This window comes from Bos grunniens, chromosome 12, assembly GCF_055505025.1.
Source record: "Bos grunniens cultivar Pamir isolate PY7600 chromosome 12, Bosgru_T2T1.0, whole genome shotgun sequence".
Taxonomy (NCBI): domain Eukaryota; kingdom Metazoa; phylum Chordata; class Mammalia; order Artiodactyla; family Bovidae; genus Bos; species Bos grunniens.
This window is the reverse complement of record NC_141176.1, coordinates 77,864,145-77,888,647: the sequence shown is the minus strand read 5'-3', so window position 1 is coordinate 77,888,647 and position 24,503 is coordinate 77,864,145. Positions and strand designations below refer to the sequence as shown.

The 24,503-nt window shown below is 41.8% G+C and overlaps 1 protein-coding gene across 1 annotated transcript in view; it reads left to right on the top strand.

The window, feature by feature from the left end:
* The window catches only part of LOC147361943 (ATP-binding cassette sub-family C member 4-like), a 211,428-nt gene that overhangs the window by 22,042 nt on the left and 164,883 nt on the right, over window positions 1-24,503 (top strand). The window contains exons 5-10 of the mRNA XM_086328429.1: window positions 748-911; window positions 2,073-2,198; window positions 3,146-3,395; window positions 5,302-5,403; window positions 15,093-15,182; window positions 18,443-18,634. Of these exons, the coding sequence (XP_086184555.1) occupies window positions 748-911; window positions 2,073-2,198; window positions 3,146-3,395; window positions 5,302-5,403; window positions 15,093-15,182; window positions 18,443-18,634 (924 nt within the window). The remainder of the gene's footprint in view (window positions 1-747; window positions 912-2,072; window positions 2,199-3,145; window positions 3,396-5,301; window positions 5,404-15,092; window positions 15,183-18,442; window positions 18,635-24,503) is intronic.

Genomic DNA, 24,503 nt, shown 5'->3' with positions numbered 1-24,503 from the left:
TTGGCCAGATCTATATAGACAACTTCTCTTTCCTGGCCTTTAAGTTTGGGGGCTTCCCTTGTGGCTAAGGTGGTAAAGAGCCCACCTGCACCACAGGAGGCCTGGTTTCTATCTCTGGGTCAGGAAGAGTCCCTGTAGAAGGAAATGGCACCCCACTCCAGTATCTTTGCCTGGGGAATTCCATGGACAGGGGAGCCTGGTGGGCTACAATCCATGGGATCGCAAAGAGTCAGACAGAACTAAGCAACTAACACTTTCATTTTTCTTTCAATTATTCATTCATCACACATAACATAAGGCCTCTACTTAATTTGAAAGATGAATAAGTCTTAATTTCTGCCCTGGAAAGGCCACAGCCTGTCTGGAAGGTAAATACATGAGTGATTATCAGAGAATGTGGTAGGTACCATAATATAGGCTCTTCTGAGGAGATAGGGGCTGAATTTGGGGACAGAGAGAGTTTGGGGAACCCCTGAGCTCATCTGTGTTGTGGACAAAATCAACATCTTCCTTCAGTGTGACTGGTCAGGTTCTCCTGGGACCTAACTGAGGCTGACCCTGTGCTACCCCGGAACAGTGTCATCTGGGGTGGACACTTGGATTTCTGCTTCATCAGGTTTAAAACTCACTGAGATCACTTCCTTTTAGATTCTTGTTTGTTCCTTCAGAGAAGATTGTTTGTATGCTGTCTCCTTACTGGTTTTGATTGTATACAGTCTCAAGAAGGCTTTGTCTTTCTCTTTTAAGGTAACAATGTTCTTGCACTATCTGTGGGTGGGGCCACTGCAGGCTATCGCAGTGACTGCCCTGCTCTGGATGGAAATAGGAATATCGTGTCTTGCTGGGATGATGGTTCTCATTATTCTTCTGCTTTTGCAAAGCTGTGTTGGAAATTCATTTTCATCACTCAGGTAAGGGAAACACTGGTTTAAAAAATAGGTGATATGTGCTTGGTAGCATTCACCATTTGCTTAATGCTTCTGTTTGAAAACAAAACCAATGCCTTTTCTAGTCTCTTCTTTGCATGTATTGTAGGCCCTTCAGGCTTAGCCAGTGGAGGCTCCAGGCCTAAGCTGCAGGCTGATTTTGAAGAGAGAAAGGTGACGGCACTCACTGGCTTCTCCCAGCACCATACCTGAATAAGTGGAATGTCCTTGAGCAGAAGTTACCTATATTGAAGTTATTTAAGCATTATTAAATAGTAATAATCCTATAGGCTCAATTTTAGCCATATGTATTTTTGTTATGATTGTAGTAGAGCAATTTTCAGGTATCTATGTTCATGTCTTGTTTTCAATTCAGTGTTTCCATTAACTTATAAGAGCCTCAAGGACAAAGTCAGTCTTAACTATGTCTTTATACAGCCCCACAGTCCCAGCAGCATATGTGATAGAACAGTGGCTGGTGATGAAGGATCTAATGGTGATGAGATAGACCTGAAGCAGGTCCCAGAGGGTTGGAGGTGGGTCATTGTCCAGGTTGTCAGGTGATGGAGGTATTGTACTGTTTGAAGCTTTTTTCACTTCATTTTTTTTTCTTCTTCTTTTTTTGTGATTTTACATGTGATAGTTTTGTTTATTCGAAATTTCTTTCCTGTCTTGCTGTGGAAAGATGTTCCTTACCCTTTGAGGCCCTGTTCCAGTGCTGCCAGGTCTCTGAAGCTCTTGCTGTCCTTTCCCAGTGGAATTAACAGCCCAATCTTTTCTGCTCCCCAGCACTTCACTCCTATTTTATCACAGCACAGACACTGTCTTCCCATTAGATTCAGTGTCTTTTGCCTTCTCTGCCCAACTTCAGCCTCCTTGGGCGGAGAGTTTGTACCTGACTACTTTGGGTCTTCCTCAGCCAGTACTGTGAGTTCTCCAAGTTACTCCTTGAATTAGGCTGAATGGTTGACTTCCTAGAAGTCTTTTTCTCCATTTGCACTTTGAGAAGGACCTGCCTGTGATGTCAGCACAGAAGAGCTGTAAGGAATCATGGATCCCTGGTCCCTCCCTGTGCCCCCTACTGCTGCTGCTACAGAAAGTTGGGGTGTGGTCACTGAGGCTCATCTCTCCCATCTGTCCCCTCAGGAGTAAGACCGCAGCTCTCACCGATGATAGGATCAGGATCATGAGCGAAATCATAACTGGCATCAAAACAATAAAAATGAATGCTTGGGAAAAGTCATTTGTAGACCTTATTACCAGACTGAGAAGGTAAGTTTTTGTATATATCACACCATATTTTTGTACTTTCCCCCCTATTTTTACTGATTGAATTTAGAAGTCTTATTAAGTTTTCACATGAAGATGAACTTAAATATGAACTTCACACCTCACATGTGACAGGACGGTTGAGTGGAATAGGGGAGATATCATTTTAACCTACTGTTCCATTTACCATCTTCTTAAAGGAAAAATTATATATGCTTCTGAACACATACAGATAGCCAATAAACACATGAAAAAATTCTCAACATCGCTCATTATGAGAGAAATGCAAATCAAAACTACAATGAGGCATCACTTTATACTGGTCCAAATAACCATCAACAAAAAGTCTACAAACAATACCCTCCTCCTGTTGGTGGGAGTGTATATTGATATAGCTGTCATGGAAAACAGGATGGAGATTCCTTAAACAACTAGGAATAAATCTACCATATGACCCAGCAATCCCACTACTGGGCATATAGTCTGAGAAAGCCAGAGCTCAAAAAGACACATGTACCCTAGTGTTCATTGCAGCACTATTTACAATAGCCAGGACATGTGCTTCCATGGGGTCTATGGTGCCTGCATCTGGCTGATGTTTTGGTGTCTCACAATTTTGGAGTGTCTTATTCTCTTCTGCACAAGTTCATGAGCTCCTGGAGGGGGCAGGCTGTGTCTTTCTATCATCAGTGGGGAGCCTGGCCCAGGACTTTTGGTTATGAATGCTTGTTGAAAGAATGTTCAAACCCAGTCCAATTGATCCACAGTGTTTAAAAGGGTGACATGAAGCCTCTATTTAGTTGGAAGAGTGAAGTGGTGATGAAGTGATTGTCCTGGTGTTGGGACGGAGCCCCAGGTGTGCACTGTGTAGTGTCTCCATGTGAGGACTTGAATTCATGCCTTGGATGTTGATGCTTCTTTTAAAACTTCTTTCCTACTCTCTTTCTCAGGAAGGAAATCTCCAAGATTCTGAAAAGTTCCTACCTTAGGGCCATGAATTTGGCATCATTTTTTGCTGTGAGCAAAATTATGATTTTTATCACCTTCATCACCAATGAGCTCCTTGACAACCGGATCACCGCCAGCCAAGTGTTTGTGGTGGTGACGCTGTTCGAGGCTCTGCGGTTCTCAAGCACCCTCTACTTCCCCATGGCTGTTGAGAAGGTGTCAGAGGCCGTTGTCAGCATCCAAAGAATCAAGGTTTGGGGACAAATTTTTTTTTTTCAGTGGTAGGTGGATTTTTTTGTAAAATGCCTTGTTTTGTTTGGTGTTACTATGTTCCAGTTAGGTGATATTTAACTTTCTCAGTGCCAAAGCTGGAAGTCTTCCCAGAATGTTGTAGGTACTCCCTTTTCTTGTTAGGTAGAGTGTGTTACAGATCTCATAAGACTGGTTCTCATGCAGAGGCAGTAGTATATATAAGTAGCAGTAGCACAGGGCTCTAGTGTAGTGATGTCTGCAGAGTGACTAAAATGTCTAAAAGCAGGAGAAGCAAACAGAGTGCATCTCCTGTGCTGACTCCAATGAGTGGGTAGTGACTGTGCACAGTCTCTGGGCCGGGAGGGAAGGAACTTGCTGAGAGCTTCCTGTTCCCTGTGGAGGAAGAGTAGCCTCAGATTGACTTAATTCTCTGTGTTCGAAATAAGTTCTTTCCTCCACAGATGTTTTGCTTGTTGGTATCTGAGCCTGCGTTTTGTATCTGCCTTTCATTCCTGGCCCCTTTTTATTTACTGCTTAATCCTTCGCTCTAGTTGCCTTCTTATTTTTAAATTTGTAATTCCCAACACTATGTGAACTAAGAACTTCCAAATATACAAGCTGGATTTAGAAAAGGCAGAGGAACCAAAGATCAAATTGCCAACATCCATTGGATCACAGAAAAAGCAAGAGAATTCCATCTTGCTTGAAACATCTACTTTTTCTTCATTTACTACACTAAAGCTTTTGACTGTGTGGATCACAACAAACTGTGGAAAATTATGAAAGATATGGGAATATCAAACCACCTTACTTGCCTCCTGAGAAACCTGTATGCAGGTGAAGAAGCAACTGTTAGAACTGGACATGGAACAACGGACTAGTTCCAAATTGAGAAAGGAGTATGTCAAGGCTGTATATTGTCACCCTGCTTATTTAACTTATATGCAAAGTACATCATGTGAAATGCTGGGCAAAGGAGAATGAAAAAGCTGGCTTAAGACTCAACATTCAAAAAACTCATATCATGGCCTCTCGTCACATCACTTCATGGCAATAAATGGGAAACAGTGGAAACAGTGGCAGACTTTATTTTCTTGGGCTCCAAAATCACTGCAGATGGTGACTATAACCATGAAATTAAAAAATGCTTACTCCTTGGGAGAAAGGCTATGACAGACCTAGACAGCATATTAAAAAGCAGAGACATTGCTTTATCAACAAAGGTCTATATAGTCAAAGCTATGGCTTTTCCACTCATTGTGTATGGATGTGAGAGTTGGACCATAAAGCAGGCTAAGCATGAAAGAAATGATGCTTTGGAACTGTAGTGCTGGAGAAGACTCTTGAGAGTCCCTTGGGCTGCAAAGAGTTCACACCAGCTAATCCTAAAGGAAATCAACCATGAATATTCACTGGAAGGACTGGTGCTGAAGCATCAATACTTTCTTTGGCCACCTGATGCCAAGAGCAGACTCATTGGAAAAGACCCTGATACTGAGAAAGATTGAAGGCAGGACGAGAAGAGTACAACAGAGGATGAGATGGTTAGATAGTGTCCCTGACTCAATCAACATGAATTTGAGCAAACTCTTGGAGATAGTGACAGATGGGGAGCCTGGAATGCTATAGTCCATGGGATTTTAAAGAGTCAGACACAACTTAGTGACTGAACAGCAAGAAATACACTATATTATATTATTATATTGATATATACCATGAGATGTAATAATAGTATATATTATTCTATATATTATTTAATATGTTCTGATGTGAACTAATACTTTAAGTACAGTTATGAAAACAGTATTTAGACTGTTCAAAGTTTGCAAATTCCAGGAAAGCAACTGTTTTTGTTTGTGCTTTCTTCCTGCAGTTTAACAATCTGTTTTTTTCCTCTTTTCAGTAGAATTTTTTATCACTTGATGAAATACCACAGCTCAACACTCAGCTGCCATCAGATGGTGAAATGATGGTGAACATGCAAGATTTCACTGCTTTTTGGGAGGAGGTAACATATTTTTCTTTCCAAGATCCTGACTGCTAAGAGACAAGTGTGATATAGATTTATTGGAGAATTTTTAGATTATTCCATGGTGTAAAATGTGACTTGCTCATTGACTAAAAGTATGTTACAAATTTTTTCAAAATTGGCACTAAGGTTTGTATCTAATGGAGATTAAGTATAATATCAACCTAAAATGTTTGACATGTTGCTCTCGCTCTCATTTTCAAGAGAGCTTTCAAAGTATTAGCACATATTGAACTTAAAGTCCATACATTTGTGATATTAGAATTTATAGAATTGGACAGACAAAATGCAGCAGTGTGGAATGGGTTAACTAACAAACACGCAACTGGTTGTTAAAGACGCTTTGGGGAATCAGTGTACATTTTTGCCTTGATTATCAGACCACTTTATTATACATAGAGTGAGGCCATGATCTGGATGTTTGCTGTGGGGTAGGGTGGGGGCTCCTGCATCCTGAGCTTCTGGGTACTTTGGTGGCAGCCGGGGCAGGAGGAGACAGCAGGTAGGCATAATGACCAGCAGTGATTCCCTATTAAAGGACTGCACTGTATGACAAGCTGACAGGGAGAACTGGTGATTCCCAACACTTGGTTTATTTGTTAGGTTCAGGCAAACAAAAAAAAAAAAAAAAAAAAAGAAAAACAGGGTCTGGTCTCAAGAAGTTGTCAGCATCACACACCCATTGTGGCCCCTTTACCAACTGAAATGCTCCCCCTGCCCCCTGGTTCCCTGGTCTTCTGTGCACATCCTCCCCTAACAGTGTGAATTAGTCAAGAAAACAGAACCCCAGCACGGGAGAGGGAATTCCATGCAGGGAATTAGTTATGGAGATGATAAAAGAGGGAGAAAAAAGCAGAAAGGGAAAAACAGGGGTGTGTGAGACAACCCAGGGGTTATCAAAGGCAGAAAGCTGCTGCCACCCCCAGGGCTGGAGGACCTCTGGGAGGAGGCGCCTCCACCAGAGGGTCCACCCTCTAGAGCAGAGCCCAGAGCCCAGCTGCTCTCAGAGTGGGGACCACAGAGCACGCATCCTGACTGTAGACTCATCGTCTATCATGCCTGTGACTCTGTGCTGCCACCTGCATCGTGTTCACCTGCTTCTGACTCAGCACCTGCCGTCCCCACCGACAACCAGTGGTGTGTTCCCAGATACATGAAACCACATCCCTGTACCTTCTGAACATGGAAACTTACACAGGGTACCTGACCTTCAGTGATGGTTTCTCCTGCCTTAATATAGTAGATTTGCCTCCTGTTTGGTGTTTCTCGGCATAATGCTCTTGAAACATTTATAGAAAGCACCACTAAAATTCCATTATAAAGTCCACTCTATGTGAATGCTACCACATTCTTTGTATGAAACTCATTAGCAGATTTCTTTAGTTCCCAGTAAACACATAGATTTATTTTAAATCAATTTGGTATAGGATACAGATTGTTTCTGCAGTTTTTAATGAACTGAAATAAAAATATATACAACAGTATCTGCTTGTGCAACAAATGGCTGTAAGGTAGAATAAGGGATTTTAGTTGTACTACAACCTATGTGAATAAATCAGATGAAAAATCTGAAAAGGTTTCTATATACCTTCTAGAGTAAAAAAAAAAATCCAAATTGTTAATAACGCAATGATTTTAATAAAAATATTAATAACTCAGGATACTAAAGTGCTAAAGGAAGAGGAGAAAAGGTTGTGAGTTCTGCAGTAAGGCTCTTCTTGTAAAATCTAACTAATTGCATATTATGATTCTGTTAGAGCAGTATTAAGAATTACAGAGATGAGAGGCTTCATCAGCTACATTTTCACAAAAATAGCTACCATGTTAACATTAATATGTGGCAAGGTTTCCTTGGAGAAGGAAATGGCAGCCCACTCCAGGATTCTTGCCTGGAGAATCCCATGGACAGAAGAGCCTGGTGGGCTACAACCCATAGGGTCAGAGTCGGACATGCCTGAAGTGACTTAGCAAAGCAACACAAAGGTATTCCTATCTAGGTAAATGATAATTGTGCTATTGCAGCTAATTTTTACCACTTTGGGGGAATGAAAATTCTAAATATTTTCAACTGAATCTTATCTCTTATGTTATTGCTAAGTCACTCAGTCATGTCCGACTCGTGCGACCCCACAGACAGCAGCCCACCAGGCTCCCCCGTCCCTGGGATTGCATTCACTAAAAACTATCAGCCATGGTACCCTAATAAAATTTTTGTGGGGTACCTACACTGTTACTACTGAGAAACAAAAATGTGAGGTAAGCATACCTTTTCCCAGAAACCTTTGAAGCCAGAGATACTAAACAATTAAGGCACTTGAAAACATTAGGGATATGCATAAACTTTCAAATAAAACAAACTATAGCTGTACTAACAAGCAATGACGAAATAGTAAATCTTCATCTTATGAACGTTTAATTATCTAAATGTAGGGAATTCTGGCTTAAGAAATGGTCAAAAGCAACTTGTCATTTCTTACATTAAAATATTGAAAACCAAGTGCTAAATTCAGGCACTATAGGATAAAGAAACTAAAAAAAAAAAAAGCCTTAAGGACCTGGATACTTAGTGAGCAAAAGCTCGTTTTAAACTGAAGCCCCTGAACTAATCCTGTGTGTTAAAGGCAGGGAAGAAGAATCTCTCTAAACTTGTAAAAACTAATGATTCATAAGGAAACTAAAGAAATGAAAGTATGCATGCTTATCATACCACAGAAATAAAAACTGAGAAAGGATACAGAAGAAAGAAAAACTGTGATCTGTTTACTCAGGGCAATCATCATTAAAAATCTACAGTAACCTAATCAACTGAAATTTTTCTCTGAAATTATACCACTCCCATTTCCTGTGTCAAAACTTAAAATGACTGTCTCATTAAAGAGTTAGTAAATGATTCTAAAACAGCTTCCTTCTTGCCTCATAGAGGTACAGTTCAGTTCAGTTCAGTCACACAGTCATGTATGATTCTCTGCTACCACATGAATCGCAGATGCCAAGCCTCCCTGTCCATCACCAACTCCCGGAGTTTACCCACACTAAAGTCCATCGAGTCGGTGATGCCATCCAGCCATCTCGTCCTCCGTTGTCCCCTTCTCCTCCTGCACCCAATCCTTCCCAGCATCAAGGTCTTTTCCAATGAGTCAGCTCTTCGCATGAGGTGTCCAAAGTATTGATTTCAGCTTCTAATGAATACCCAGGACTGATCTCCTTTAGGATGGACTGGTTGGGTCTTCTTACAGTCCAAGGCACTCTCAAGAGTCCTCTCCAACACCACAGTTCAAAAGCATCAATTCTTTGGTGCTCAGCTTTCTTCACAGTCCAACTCTCACATCCATACATGAACAATTGAAAAACCATAGCCTTGACTAGATGGACCTTTGTTGGCAAAGTAATATCTCTGCTTTTTAATATGCTATCTAGGTTGGTCATAACTTTCCTTCCAAGGAGTAAGCGTCTTTTAATTTCATGGCTGCCAGCACCATCTGCAATGATTTTGGACTGCCCAAAAATAAAGTCTGACACTGTTTCCACTGTTTCCCCATCCATTTTCCATGAAGTGATGGGACCAGATGCCATGATCTTCGTTTTCTGAATGTTGAATTTTAAGCCAACTTTCTCACTCTCCTCTTTCACTTTCATCAAGAGGCTCTTTAGTTCCTCTTTACTTTCTGCCATAAAGGTGGTGTCATCTGCATATCTGAGGATATTGATATTTCTCCCGGCAATCTTGATTCCAGCTTGTGCTTCTTCCAGCCCAGCGTTTCTCATGATGTACGCTGCATATAAGTTAAATAAGCAGGGGGACAATATACAGCCTTGACGTACTCCTTTTCCTATTTGGAACCAGTCTGTTGTTCCATGTCCAGTTCTAACTGTTACTTCCTGACCTGCATACAGGTTTCTCAAGAGACAGGTCAGGTGGTCTGGTATTCCCATCTCTTTCAGAATTCTCCACAGTTTATAGTGATCCACACAGAAAAGGCTGTGGCATAGTCAATAAAGCAGAAATAGATGTTTTTCTGGAACTCTCTTGTTTTTTCTTTGATCCAGAGGATATTGGCAATTTGATCTCTGGTTCCTCTGCCTTTTCTAAAACCAGCATGAACAATGGAAGTTCACAGTTCATGTACTGCTGAAGCCTGGCTTGGAGAATTTTGAGCATTACTTTACTAGCGTGTGAGATGAGTGCAATTGTACGGTAGTTTGAGCATTATTTGGCATTGCCTTTCTTAAGGATTGGAATGAAAACTGACCTTTTCCAGTCCTGTGGCCACAGCTGAGTTTTCTAAATTTGCTGGCATATTGAGTACAGCACTTTCACAGCATCACCTTTTAGGATTTGAAATACCTCAACTCAAATCCCACCACTTCTGCTAGCTTTGTTTGTAGTGATGCTTCTTAAGGCCCACTTAACTTCACATTCCAGGATGTCTGGATCTAGGTGAGTGTGAGTGATCACACCATCATGATTATCTGGATTGTGAAGATTTTTTTTGTACAGTTCTTCTGTGTATTCTTGCCACCTCTTCTTAATAGCTTCTGCTTCTGTTAGGTCCATACCATTCCTGTCCTTTATTGAGCCCCTCTTTGCATGAAATATTCCCTTGGTATCTCTAATTTTCTTGAAGAGATCTCTAGTGTTTCCCATTCTATTGTTTTCCTCTATTTCTTTGCATTGATCCCTGAGGAAGTCTTTCTTACCTCTCCTTGCTCTTCTTTGTAACACTGCATTCAAATGGGTATATCTTTCCTTTTCTCCTTTGCTTTTGGCTTCTCTCCTTTTCACAGCTATTTGTACGGCCTTCTCAGACAGCCATTTTGCTTTTTTGCATTTCTTTTCCATGGGGATGGTTTGATCCCTGTCTCCTGTACAGTGTCACTAACCTCCGTCCATAGTTCATCAGGCACTCTGTCTATCAGATGTAATGGCAAAGCACTTCGGTATTCTTCCTTTGAGAACCCCATGAAGAGTATGAATAGGTGAAAATAGGACACTGAAAGATGAACTCCCCAGGTCGGTAAGTGCCCAGTATGCTACTGGAGATAAGTGCAGAAATAACTCCAGATAGAATGAAGGGACAGAACCAAAGCAAAAAAAAAAAAACACCCAGTTGTGGATGTGACTGGTGATAGAAGCAAAGTCAGATATTGTAAAGAGTAATATTGCATAGGAACCTGGAATGTTAGGTCCATGAATCAAGGCAAATTGGAAGTGGTCAACAGAAGGTATCAAGAGTGAACATTGACATTCTAGGAATCAGTAAACTAAGATGGACTGGAATGGGTGAATTTAACTCAGATGACATCCTGGAATGTGAAGTTAAGTGGGCCTTAGGAAGCACCACTACGAACAAAGCTAGTGGAGGTGATGGAATTCCAGTTGAGCTATTTCAAATCCTAAAAGTTGATGCTATGAAAGTGCTGCACTCAATATGCCAGCAAATTTGGAAAACTCAGCAGTGGCCACAGGACTGGAAAAGGGCAGTTTTCATTCCCAATCTCAAAGAAAGGCAATACCAAAGAATACTCAAAATACTGCACAATTGTACTCATCTCACACGCTAGTAAAGTAATGCTCAAAAATATCCAAGCCAGGCTTCAGCAATAAATGAACCGTGAACTTCCATTGTTCATGCTAGTTTTAGAAAAGGCAGAGGAACCAGAGATCAAATTGCCAACATCCTATGGATCTTCGAAAAAGTAAGAGAATTCCAGAAAAACATCTATTTCTGCTTTATTGACTATGCCACAGCCTTTTCTGTGTGGATCACTATAAACTGTGGAGAATTCTGAAAGAGATGGGAATACCAGATCACCTGACCTGTCTCTTGAGAAACCTGTATGCAGGTCAGGAAGCAAGTTAGAGCTGGACATGGAACAACAGACTGGTTCCAAATAGGAAAAGGAGTACATCAAGGCTGTATATTGTCACCCTGCTTATTTAACTTCTATGCAGGGTACATCATGAGAAACGCTGGGATGGAGGAAGCACAAGCTGGAATCAAGAAATATCAGTATCCTCAGATATGCAGATGACACCACCCTCATGGCAGAAAGTGAAGAACTAAAGAGCCTCTTGATGAAAGTGAAAGAGGAGAGTGAAAAAGTTGGCTTAAAGCTCAACATTCAGAAAATGAAGATCATGGCATCTGGTCCCATCACTTTATGGGAAATGGATGGGGAAACAGTGGAAAAAGTGTCAGACTATTATTTTGGGCTCCAAAATCACTGCAGATGGTGATTGTAGCCATGAAATTAAAAGAGGCTTACTCCTTGCAAGGAAAGTTATGACCAAACTAGACAGTATATTAAAAAGCAGAGACATTACTTTGCCAACAAAGGTCTGACTAGTCAAGGCCATGGTTTTTCCAGTAGTCATGTATGGATGTGAGAGTTGGAGTATAAAGAAATCTGACCGCAGAAGAACTGATGCTTTTGAACTGTGGTGTTGAAGACTCTTGAGAGTCCCTTGGCCTGCAAGGAGATCCAACCAGTCTATCCTAAAGGAGATCATTCCTGAGTGTTGATTGGAAGGACTGATGTTGAAGCTGAAACTCCAATACTTTGGCCACCTGATTCAAAGAGCTGTCTCACTTGAAATGACCCTGATGCTGGGAAAGATTGAGGGCAGGAGAAGGGGATGACAGAGGATGAGATGGCTGGATGGTATCACTAACTCTATGGACATGGGTTTGGGTAAACTCTGGGAATTGGTGATGGACAGGGAGGCTTCGTGTGCTGCAGTTCATCGGATCGCAAAGATCTGGACGTGACTGAGCGACTGAACTGAACTGAGCTGATTAGAAAGAAAGTCACGCACCCAGGATAAGGACATTTCCTCGAAAGAAACTGGTTGCATCAAAGGCTGGCTTTGGCACAGGATGTGAGGTTGTAGATAGAGTGGTGTTAGTTGTGGCTGAGAGTAGCTATAGTGGGAGCTGAGGTGGGGAAAGCAGCTCTGCGGTTTTCATGGTGGTTGCTATAGTGTGTCAGCTGTTTTCACCACCTGGCAGTCACTAATGTTGAATTATCTGAACAGTAGCTTTTGCCTTTCATTCAATACAAAAGCAGGTAGTATTAGCAGCCTTAGCATCTAAACAGGAGACATAGCTGTTGTCGTTTCTCTAGGTTTCTGGTGCTGGAGAGGTGACCCTGAGGAGCCACGGCATTGGGGCTCTCGTGGTGGTGGTCAGTAAAGCTGGGTATGTAGTTACATTCAGGGCCACGGTGGTGCCTTGAGCCGTGGTCATCACACAGAGTATGTCCAGGCAGCCCATGCCCAGAGCAGCAGGTGGGAGAGCCTGGACATCGTGTCCTCTATGCAGGTGTTCAAGTGGAACTGGGGCACCCAATGCTGTGTCTGTCCTTTTGTCCCCTACACACACCCCCACATTGTGTACAGGTGTCCACTTAATTTCTTTTGTACCAAACTATGCAGCATTTTCAAATGAACTATTTTGTTCTTTCAAGAGCTGAATATCATGTTCTCAGACTTCTAGCCCTTAGTACAGAACACCCTGTTCTGTTGTCCTGGCCTCGCCTATGGAAGGACTGTGCCCCTTGCTGGCATCATTAGTAATTAGGGGCTGTCATAGGTCATGGGTGAGAGAGCCCTTGAAAGGGGGAGAAGCACAGACATTGGGAGTTTTGGAGAGAAGATGAATCTGAACGAAGCCCCTGCTGGGTTGGGAGGCAGGAGATAGACATGAGCTCTGTAACCTTCTCACTATACAGCCAGGTGGACAGGTGAGGAAGATCTCAGCTTTAATATAAATGGCCCCAGGGACTTCGCTAGTGGTCCAGTGGTTAAGAATCCACCTTCCAATGCAGTAGACTCGGGTTCCACCCCTGGATGAGGAACTAAGATCTCATATGCTCTGGAGCAACTAAGCCCACACATGGCAACAAAGACCCAGTGCAGCCAAAATAAGAAAAAAAGCAAAATAAAGGTTCTGTGGGGGCCTCCAGATCTCATGGGACAGGGGTTTGGAACTGTATCTGCACAGAGTTGGGGCTCAGCTGATGGTGTTTTGTTGAGTCAGTTTCCCCTGAGGCCTGGATAACCAGTGGGGGAGGGGACCCAGTGCCTCTGAGCTGTCGAGTGCTGCCCCCTTCTGGTCATCCTAGAGCAGTGCTGGATACTGAAGCCTGAACAGGGAGGGAACTCTTCTGGCCCTGACCGTCTGAGGGGCTGTGATGGGAAGCTGATGTTTGTAGGTAGTTCACTATTTTGTAGTCATAACTGAGTGAAAAGTAGTAAAATAGGAATCCTAAGTTTCAGGCAGGAAGAAAAAAGTGGAGAAATTTAAAAAGCTTAAAAAATCTTTCTCATGTATTAAAATCTAGCTTTTTATTGATTTTTAATTCCTAAAATCTAGAGCAAGTTTTTTGGTGATGAAAAATCATTGTGAAATTTTTTTAGTATGGGAACATTTTTTAATCAATTCAGTTCTTTCCAGAAAAATAAAATTCAATTTGAAGATTATCCAGACTTTTACTTAATCATATGTAACCATTGGGGGTGTGTGTGTGTGTGTTTGTTTCTTAAACAAAGCAGTTACTGGGAATTCTCTTAAAATTTAGATGTGTAAAGATGTACAGACACCCTAAGTCTTTCAGGAATATGTCCTGTGATTGGCATGATGGTACTTTTCCTTCTCTGTCATATTGGACTATGCACTGTCTCGTGTACATCCATGTTTTTTGTTTTCCTTGTAGTAGAAGCAATTTATTGCTCCTATTTAGCCAGAATAGGTAATGCATGTATCACATATAAAATTGAGGCTTTATCACTCTGACCCGTGATGTCATAATTAATTTCTTTATTCTTCATTATTTTGTTGTTGGTGTTATATTAGAGCTCTCGTTAAATTAGAGCTCTGACCGTTACTTATAACAGTTAATTTAGCATATGTGACTTCTTCATATAAAGTGCCCTTTTGCTTGCTGAGCATTACTGAGGTTTATTCTATATCGAATGAAAATGGAGAGATTAGTGATTTCAAATTATTTATTAAAAGACCAGGCATGCTAGGTACTTATGCTGCCACCTTGTGAAGATTAATGAGATAGACAGGTAAAACCAAAGGTCATGATGAAAACTTATAAATGATTAAAAACCTCCCCCTGAATATTCTAAGTACATTATATTAATAAGTTCGTGTGCATCATGCAGTTTGCATTTCAGGCAGGTACCTTGTCATCTCTACTACTTGAATTCTGTGGGTGTCTAAAGCTGTGTTTGTATGGAAATCTGGTGAAAGAAAGTATCTTCCTAAAGGCAATTATAGCTGCTTCAAACCCCCAAAGAGATAGGTTTGGATGAAAAGGCCTTCAGGACACAGTATCTTAAAATAAGAAGGATAAAAATTGTGGGCTATATTAGCATGAAATTGAAAGTTAGTCATGTCTGACTCTTTGCAACCCCCATGGACTATGGAATTCTCCAGGCCAGAATACTGGAGTGGGTAGCTATTCCCTTCTCCAGGGGATCTTCCCAACCCAGGTCTCCTACATTGCAGGCAGATTCCTTACCAGCTGAGCCACAGGGGAAGTCACCAGGGAAGGTATATTAGCATATCAATGACTATTATATTATTTTTAACTACTTCCTGAAGTAATTTGTGTTACTTTGTTGAAATGAGTGTGTTTTTATAAACTTTAATTTGCAGGAATCGAAATCACCAACCCTAAAAGGCCTTTCGTTTACCGTCAGACCAGGTGAACTGTTGACTGTGGTTGGACCTGTGGGAGCAGGAAAGGTAAGTTGTGATGCCTTTTGTCAATTTGACGCAATGCTGCAGCTCCTGTTAAATTCTCAGAGTGGAGCCCACAGCTGAGTGTGACACGGTTTGAAGTGGGTGTGTCTAGAACAGTGTTTCTCTAGATGTGTTCCATAGAATGTTAGTTTGCAAGAAGGTTTCATGGCCAAATAAGTCTGGATAAACATACACTGTGTTTTCCTTCTTGATGTTTCATGTTGCACAGTTGGGAACTGCTTGTGGGGAGTTTGGCTGTTTCAGTGAAGGAAATTATTGATGTGATAGCTGGTCAGGATAGACGGAGACAGTGGGGACTTCTTTTTGTCACAGTGGCCCCTCCAGGAAGTCTGGAGGTGGTGAAGGCTCTTGCCAGAAGCTCTGAGCATTTCCTCATGTGACTTTACTTGTTCCCATCAGTGCACATGTAAGTGAATGTGCAGCCGTGTGGTAGAGCTCAAGGTACAGACGTGAGCCAGACCCGACGCCTCTGTCTTTCAGAGGCAACCGGATTCTGAGGTGAGACAGATATGCAGGCAGATTATTTCAGCTCAGTGTGGTGAGTGCTCTGATGGTGTGGACATAGACATGCCGCTTCTGTGTGTTACAACAGATTTGAAGGACGTGTGTACATGCACTTAGTCTCCTGTGTTTTGCACAACAAAATACAGAAACCTAAATGTGGGATTTGTACACTAGAGGGAGATGATTACCTCTATGATGGATTTTTAAAAATATTTATTTATTTATATTTCTTTAAAAAATTTATGTATTTATTTTACATTTAAATTTTTTTAAATTTTTAATTGGATGATAATTGCTTTACAATATTGTGTCAGTCTCTGCCATGCATCAACATGAATCAGCTGTAGGTATATGTCTGTCCCCTATCTCTTGAACCTCCCTCCCACCTTGCACTCCTCTAGGTTGTTACAGAGCACTGAATTTGAGCTCCCTAGGCATGATGGACTTTAACTCTTTGACCACAACAACCTCAGAGTTCTCTTAATTAATAATCTTTGGATATATTCTTCATGCATCGCTTTAAGTTAAAAAAGAGTATTTATTTATTTGGCTGAATTGGGTCTTAGTTGCAGTACATGGGCTCTCTAATTGTGTGTTGGCCTTGTTGCCCTGGGGCATGTGGGATCTTAGTTCCCTGACCATGTATCTAAGCAGAGCCCCTGGCATTGGAAAACAGATTCTTTTTTTTTTTCTTTATTATCTGGGTATAATTATTAATTTTTTAAAATTATAAAAATTTAAAATTTTTATAAATTTTTAATTTTATATTGGGATATAGCCAATTAACAGTGTTGTGATAGTTTCAGGTGAACAATGAAGGGTATCTTTCAACCATACATATATACACATGTATCCATTCTCGGACAAACTCCCCTCCCATTCAGGCTGCCACAAAGCATTGAGTAGAGTTCCATGTGCTATACAGTAAGTCCTTGTTGGTTATGCATTTTAAATATAGCAGTGTGTACATGTCCATCCCAAACTCCCTAAATATCCCTTTCCTACATCATGGAAGGTGGATTCTTAACCACAGGATCACCAGGGAAAGTCCCCACATACCTTTTTAAGAACAAGTATTTGTCAAGTAACAGATATCCAGATGCAGAAACAACTGCATTAAACATCAGATACAGAAACTAGCACACAAACTACCGCACAATTGCACCCATCTCACACGCTAGTAAAGTAATGCTTAAAATTCTCCAAGCCAGGCTTCAGCAGTACGTGAACCGTGAACTTCCAGATGTTCAAGTAGGTTTTAGAATACGCAGAGGAACCAGAGATCAAATTGCCAACATCTGTTGGATCAACGAAAAAGCAAGAGAGTTCCAAAAAAACATCTATTTCTGCTTTATTAACTATAACAAAGCCTTTGACTGTGTGGATCACAATAAACTGTGGAAAATTCTAAAAGAGATGGGAATACCAGACCACCTGACCTGTCTCTTGAGAAACCTGTATGCAGGTCAGGAAGCAACAGTTAGAACTGGACATGGAATAACAGACTGGTTCCAAATAGGGAAAGGAGTACGTCAAGGCTGTATATTGTCACCCTGCTTATTTACCTTATATGCAGAGTACATCATGAGAAACACTGGGCTGGAGGAAGCACAAGCTGAAATCAAGATTACCGGGAGAAATATCAATAACCTCAGATATGCAGATGACACCACCCATAAGGCAGAAAATGAAGAAGAACTAAAGAGCTTTTTGATGAAAGTGAAAGAGGAGAGTGAAAATGTTGGTTTAAAGCTCAATTTTCAGAAAACTGAGATCATGGCATCTGGTCCCATCACTTCATGGCAAATAGATGGGGAAACAGTGGAAACAGTGGCTGACTATTTTTCTGGGCTCTAAAATCACTGCAGATGGTGATTGCAGCCATGAAATTAAAAGACAGTTGCTCCTTGGAAGGCAAGTTATGACCAACTTAGATAGCATATTAAAAAGCAGAGATATTACTTTGCCAACAAAGGTCCATCTAGTCAAGGCTATGGTTTTTCCAGTGGTCATGTATGGATGTGAGAGTTGGACTATGAAGAAAGCTGAGCACCGAAGAATTGATGTTTTTGAACTATGGTGTTGGAAAAGACTCTTGAGAGTCCCTTGGATTGCAAGGCGATCCAATCAGTCCATCCTAAAGGAGATCAGTCCTGAGTGTTCATTGGAAGGAATGATGTTGAAGCTGAAACTCCAATACTTTGGCCACCTGATGTGAAGAGCTGACTCATTTGAAAAAACCCTGATGCTGGAAAAGATTTAGGGCAGGGGGAGAAGGGGACAACAGAGAAGGTGATGGTTGGATGGCATCACCAACTCGATGGACATGGGTTTGGGTGGACTTCAGGTGTTGGTGATGGACAGGGAGGCCTGGAGTGCTGTGGTTCATGGGCTTGCAAAGAATCGGACATGACTGAGTGACTGAACTAAACAGAAAGTACACATCCTGCTGGTCTGCTCTGCTAGAGAAGAATGTTACACATTCTTAGTCTTTGCTGAGTAGAGCACACTGGGGAAACTCAAGCAGGGTAGATTGTTATGGTATTTATATTCCTCATCCACCTTCAGTTTACATTGACCAATAGTGCTCTTTTCCATGTTTTTCCTTCAATATTCAGAGCTGCACTTTATCCTGTTCTGATATCCTTGATCAAGCACCAGGGTGGGGACTGTGCAACGTGTGTGTCCCGGCCTGAGTGCTCCCTGTTCACGTGTGCATGTGCTGCCCTCTGTTTCAGTCGTCACTGTTACGTGCTCTGCTCGGGGAGCTGGCCCCGAGCCAGGGGAAGGTCAGCGTGCACGGGAGGATTGCGTATGTTCCTCAGCAGCCCTGGCTGTTTCCAGGAACTGTGAGAAGTAACATTTTATTTGGGAAGAAATACGAAGAAGAGCTATATAAAGAAGTAATAAAGGCTTGTGCTTTGGAAGAGGTGAGTAATGACTTGTAAGCTGCATATACTCAAATTTCAAATGATAGCGTTGGCTTAAGCTATGAGGTTTGTTGATAGTTCTTTTTTTAAAAATTTGAAAGGTCTTTGATTGTTGCTTTAAGCTGGTCTGGGTAAACATGCAGTTGTATACGCAGTTGTTTTAATTCTGATGTGATAATCACAGAATGCCTTTATTTCATTTGGTGAAGCTTCATTCAGTTTTAGTTTTTTTTTTTTTTTAATGGACAGTTACAAAAATTTGTAAAAACGGAGAGCATACTGTAATGATCCCTCATGTACCCACCCCCAGCTCCAACCAGGATCAGCTGGTGGCCAGTCTTGCTGCATCTCCACCCCTGCCCTCTGCCAGCCCCACCCCCACCCCATTATTATTCTGGGGCAGATCCTAGACCTCAGATTAGTCAGTCCATCTGTAAACATTTCATCTGTTTTTGTCTAAAAGATAGGAAAGCCTTTGGAAAAAAAAAATTACCAACATTATTTCACCTGAAAAATTACCCTAATTCCTGAATACCATCAACTTTCTCATTAGTGTTTACATGTTGCTAATCATCTCACTGAGAAGTCTTGTTCACCATTGATGGAATCAGACTCCACATGAGTTGTGCCCACTGCACTTGGTTAGTGCCTCCTCAGTCTCTTTCAGTCTCCAGGTTTCCCTCTCTGCTTGGTTTTGACTTGTAATTTATTAAAGAAAGTGTAATGCTTTAAAATTTCTTCTTAATCCTGCCTCATTTCATTGGGGGAGAGATTGTTTTCAGAAATTGCATTGAGTTTCACAGAAAATGGCAAGAAGAAACATTTAACTCTACCTTGGGATTTAGATGAAATTAGTAAATGAAGGATGAAAACTGAACTTACTTAATAGGAAAATGTAATTTGGCAAAAAGAAAGAAAAACATAAATACAGATTAAACAGTATTTTACTCTCTTGAGTTGTAAAAATCCATGAACAATAGTGTTAAAGGGCTCCCCCTGTGGTCTGTTCAGATCTGGACATCTTTTATACTGTGAGGAAAAGGCTGGGACTGTCTTTCAAAGGTGTGGTGGTGGAGACGCCAAACCTGCTTTCTGAAGAAACAGTAATTTTGCTTGAGTAATGCTTGAACTTTTATCAGGTGAATATCAATTTTTGATGATGTGGACAAAACGGAATTGCTCACTCTTTTGTTTCTTTCTCCTGGTCTGTGGTTGGTTAATGGGAGATTGTGTTTGCAGAACCAATGCCAAGTTAGCAGTAATCAGCAAGATTTTTATTAAATAGTGTTTATACTGTGTAAGAAAAGACGGGGAAGGCAAACATAAAACATTGAGACAATAGCTCCCATTTATTTAGAGTCTATATGCAAACCATTTATCTTTCTCAGAGATGCACCCAGAAAAGGGTATATGAATTATTAATCCTTTATGAATATCTTCAGTGTTACCATCTTCATTTTATAGTTGGTAAAACCGAGGCTTGGAGAGCAGGTGATGGATAAAGCTGGAAGGTGGGGTGTGGAATAAACAGATTTCAAGCGTTTCCTCTTTACCTTAATCCTGTCAACCTCCTGATGCCCAGATGAGACTGCAGAGACCCAGACCAGTGTGTGGGTGTTTCTTTTATGACCTTGCCTTTCTGTTGAAGCTCAGCCTTGTCTTTCTCCCCACATTTGAGTGTCTCTGCAAAAGAGCAGGTGCTGGACAGTGGCTGATATTCAGTGTTTCCCTGGGGGCCAATGCTTTGTCACAGCCACATGGGGTGACAGGACCAGTAATATGGGCAGCGTCCAGGGCTTCACCCATCCTTGGGAGTCTGTGCAGCACAGACTGTGGTGGGAAAGGGCCCTGCAGGACTGGGCTGCACAGCGATTCTTTGATGTAACGTTTATAAACATGGACCGCTCTCCTGTTCTCTGCATAGTCAGGACATGCAGGCAGGCCCCTCGTGCCCATTCCCTCCTTGGCAGGAAGGGAGGCCCAGGGCAGAGAAGTAGTGAAGAGGTGAGTTGTGGCTTAGTCTTGCCTGCTGTCACTTTGGGTATGTTCTGTTTCCTGCCTGGGCCTCTGACATTTCAAGAGGATATTGGGTCAGAAAGTTTCCAGGAGGTTTTGCTGCTGCTCTGAAGTGTCATCTCTGCTCTGATTAGCAGGGGTCAGCAAGGTCGTTATGATACCTGGGAACCACCTAACGAGTAATGATCCTCTGCTCATCTCCTTTTAGAATCCATGACTCAGTGGATGGGCATCATGTGGTCACATAATAGTGGTGTGCTGGAGGTATTTTGTCCTGTAGATACGGAGACTATATGTGCGGTAGAAAAGGCTTGGCCTTTGGAAAGAAGCAGTCCTAGGCGGTATCTCTAAGTGTTTGTCTCAGTTTCCTTTCTTATTAAAAGCAGGAGGAGTGAGGTTACTGTAAAGGCTATAGGCCATGCCTGTGAAATGCAGGCATATCAGGGTTTCAGTAAATTGTCGCTGTCCTTACTATTCTAACCCTTTCTCTACATCTGTCCATCCACACATACATCCCTATAAGTATAATCAAGATTTTGTTCCCAACGTTCTTCCTCCTCCTACATCCCCCAAGTCCTAGAGGAACAAGCACTGGAAAACAGCATTTCTTAGAATGTCAATAACAACTAGATGTATTAAACTAGGTCAAATTGAAGTAAATGTTTAAGTTCATCCAGATGAAAACATTCTTCTAATAAAACATGAAATAATCCCATTGGCAACATCAGTTCAGGCTGATGACGTCAACTCCAAGGCCCAGGAGTCAGAAGACTCAGAGAATGAGTCTCAGTTTCTCTGTTTTCTAGGTGTGTGGTTTTGGCTGATTGAACCTTACAAACCTGTTTCTTCATTTGTAAAATGGAGATAATAATACTGTCAATCTTACAAGGTTGTTTCAAGAAAGACATGCAATAGTGATTTTAAAGCACCTGATTGCTAGGGACATAACAAGCACTCTATAAATGTTAGAATAATTTTGAAAATAAATTAGCCTCTAATTGTAAGCTCAACCAGTTTTTGGTAAAGTCACATCCATAAAATGTGACTTGTAAGAAAGAAGGTATCTTCTTGATATATGTAACTTTCATTATTTGAGCTGATAATTTATATAGATGCTGTACATATACTATATTACATAAATCAACAGTAAACATATTTTGTTACCATAAGCAAGAGTATATGTAACATTGGTCTGCATGTCATCTTTAACCATTTTTAAAAAGTTTTGAGTTTTAAGTTGCTTTAAAAAAAAAAAACAAGTTTTTACAAAACATTTTTAAGGCTTTTAAAAACTTTTAGGCATTACACAGTTAAAGGTGTCAAGCTGATAAATTCTAATTTGATATTTTCCCACATAGATCACTTGACCTTACAAATCCCTCTTGGATGCCTATAAGCTTGTACTTTCATCTCATATTTACCACATTCCTGCCAGCATGAATGTTGCAGGAAGGGGGACCCCTTCCAGGGCCCAAAACAGGGCTCTTGTCTAACACTCAGAAATGAATTGTCCGAGGAGATACATGTGCTGACAAAGCAAGACATTTTATCTGGAAAGGGCACCTGAGTGGAGAGCAGTAGGGTAAGGGAACCCAGGAGAACAGCTCTGCCATGTGGCTCGCAGTCTTGGGTTTTATGGTGATGGGATTAGTTTCAGGGCTGTCTTTAGCCAGTCATTCTGATCCAGAGTCCTTCCTGGTGGTGCCTGCCTTGTTCAGCCAAGATGGATGCCATCGAGAAGGATTCTGGGAGGCGGTCAGACAGGTGGCGTCTCCTTTTGACCTTTCCTGAACTCTTCCGGTGGGTGGTGTCTTATTAGTTCCATGTTCCTTACCAGGACCTCATGCAAATGGTTACTGTGGTGCCTGGCCAGGGTAGGTGGTTTCAGTCAGTGTGCTTCCCCTAACATGAACATTTTCTTTTCAGATTGCCTGGAAAATCATAGGATAATAAGTTAATTGATCCTTCTATGTCTAGGTATAGAGGCCTTCATGACTTGAGTTAGTTTAGTGTTGTCTTCATTTCAAATACACTCTTTAGTCATGACCTGGGCAGCGTGATGTGAAAGAGCAAAAGGCTCTGAACTGACATGAGCTGATTCAGAGTCCAGCTCTTCTGTTTAACAGGTAACAGTCCTCATACCAGTAATGTGACCTCACTTAATCTCAGTTTCCTCATCTGTGAAATGGGGCCAGTACTTCCTGTGCAGCTTGTTGTGAGGCTTAGAGATAATCAGTACTATGGTCCAGCACAGTGCTTGGTGCACAGATCTTATCCCCCAGGGGCTGAGAAAAGCTGTCTGCATGTGTATAAATGATGGAGCAGGATGAGACGGGTCCTTCACAAGAGATGTAAACACAGCCTTAGGAACCCAACAAGAAGAGAGATAAATCCAGGATGATTTCATGGGAGAGTGTGTTTGGGCTGAGCCCGGAAAGATGGGCAGGATATTAACAGGCTGTGAGAGGAGGGGCAATTTCAAATGGAAAAAAAAAAAAAAAAAACTGTGAAAAAAGAGGGACTCAGACTCCTCCTGTTTGAGTCCAAAGTACAGCATTCTTCTACCAGGGCCTCACGTCTGGCCCTCATTAACCATTTCTGCAGTCTTCTCCACGGTGTTTGTTGTTGTTCAGTTGATACTTTTGAACTGTGATGCTGGAGAAGACTCTTGAGAGTCCCCTGGACTGCCGCAAGGAGATCAAACCAGTCAATGCGAAAGGAAATCAACCCTAAATATTCATTGGAAGGACTGATGCTGAAGCTAAAACTCCAATACTTTGGCTACCTGATGTGAAGAGCTGACTCATTAGAAAAGACCCTGATGGGAGAAATTGAGGGCAGGAGGAGAAGGAGGCAACAGAGGATAAGATGGTTGGATGGCATCATCGACTCAATGGACATGAGTTTGAGCAAATTCCAGGAGATAGTGAAGGAGAGGGAAGCCTGATGAGCTGTGTCTATGGGGTCGCAAAGAGTCAGATACGACTAAGCAACTGAACAACAACAACTGAACTGCAGTGTTTGAAATCTCACCCACAGAGCGGATGTGCTACTTGGCTCCTTTTCCCAATTCATTGTAGCTGCTGCTGCTAAGTCGCTTCAGTTGTGTCCAACTCTGTGCGACCACATAGACAGCAGCCCACTAGGCTCCTCTGTCCCTGGGATTCTCCAGGCAGGAACACTGGAGTGGGTTGCCATTTCCTTCTCCAATGCATGAAAGTGAAAAGTGAAAGTGAAGTCGCTCAGTTGTGCCCGACTCTTAGCAACCCCATGGACTGCAGCCTTCCAGGCTCCTCCGTCCATGGGATTTTCCAGGCAAGCGTACTGGAGTGGGTTGCCATTGCCTTCTCAGATTCATTGTGGAGAAGAAGCCAATTCTGACTCCATGTTGAAACTATTTCCTTGACTTGTTTTTTGTTGCTTTTGTTATTATAATCATACTGAATGTCCTACCTCAGAGAATCCTGTTCCTCTGCCTGTTAAACTAAAGTGGATTTGTTCAGAATCCTGACCACCTGTAGACGGCAGGAAGGAAGAAATTAACACATCCCCTGCCTGAATCTTGCCATTCTAGGAGATTTGCAAAATTAATGGCCTTTTTACTTTGCTTCCACACCTCCCCATCTCTGATCTATAAAAGAACCTGGCATCTAGACCCCGATAAGATGGTCATTTTGAGGTGCTAGCTTGGCATCTTCTCAGTCAGTGGGCTCCCCAAATAAATTCTCTTCTTCCTGGCCTCAACCCCTTGTCTCTCTGGCCTGTGTGGCGAGCAGAGCGAACTTGGATTCAGTAACAAATTGAGACCCCAGATGTGCTGTGTCATGGGACTTCTCAGCACTGTTTGAGTCTG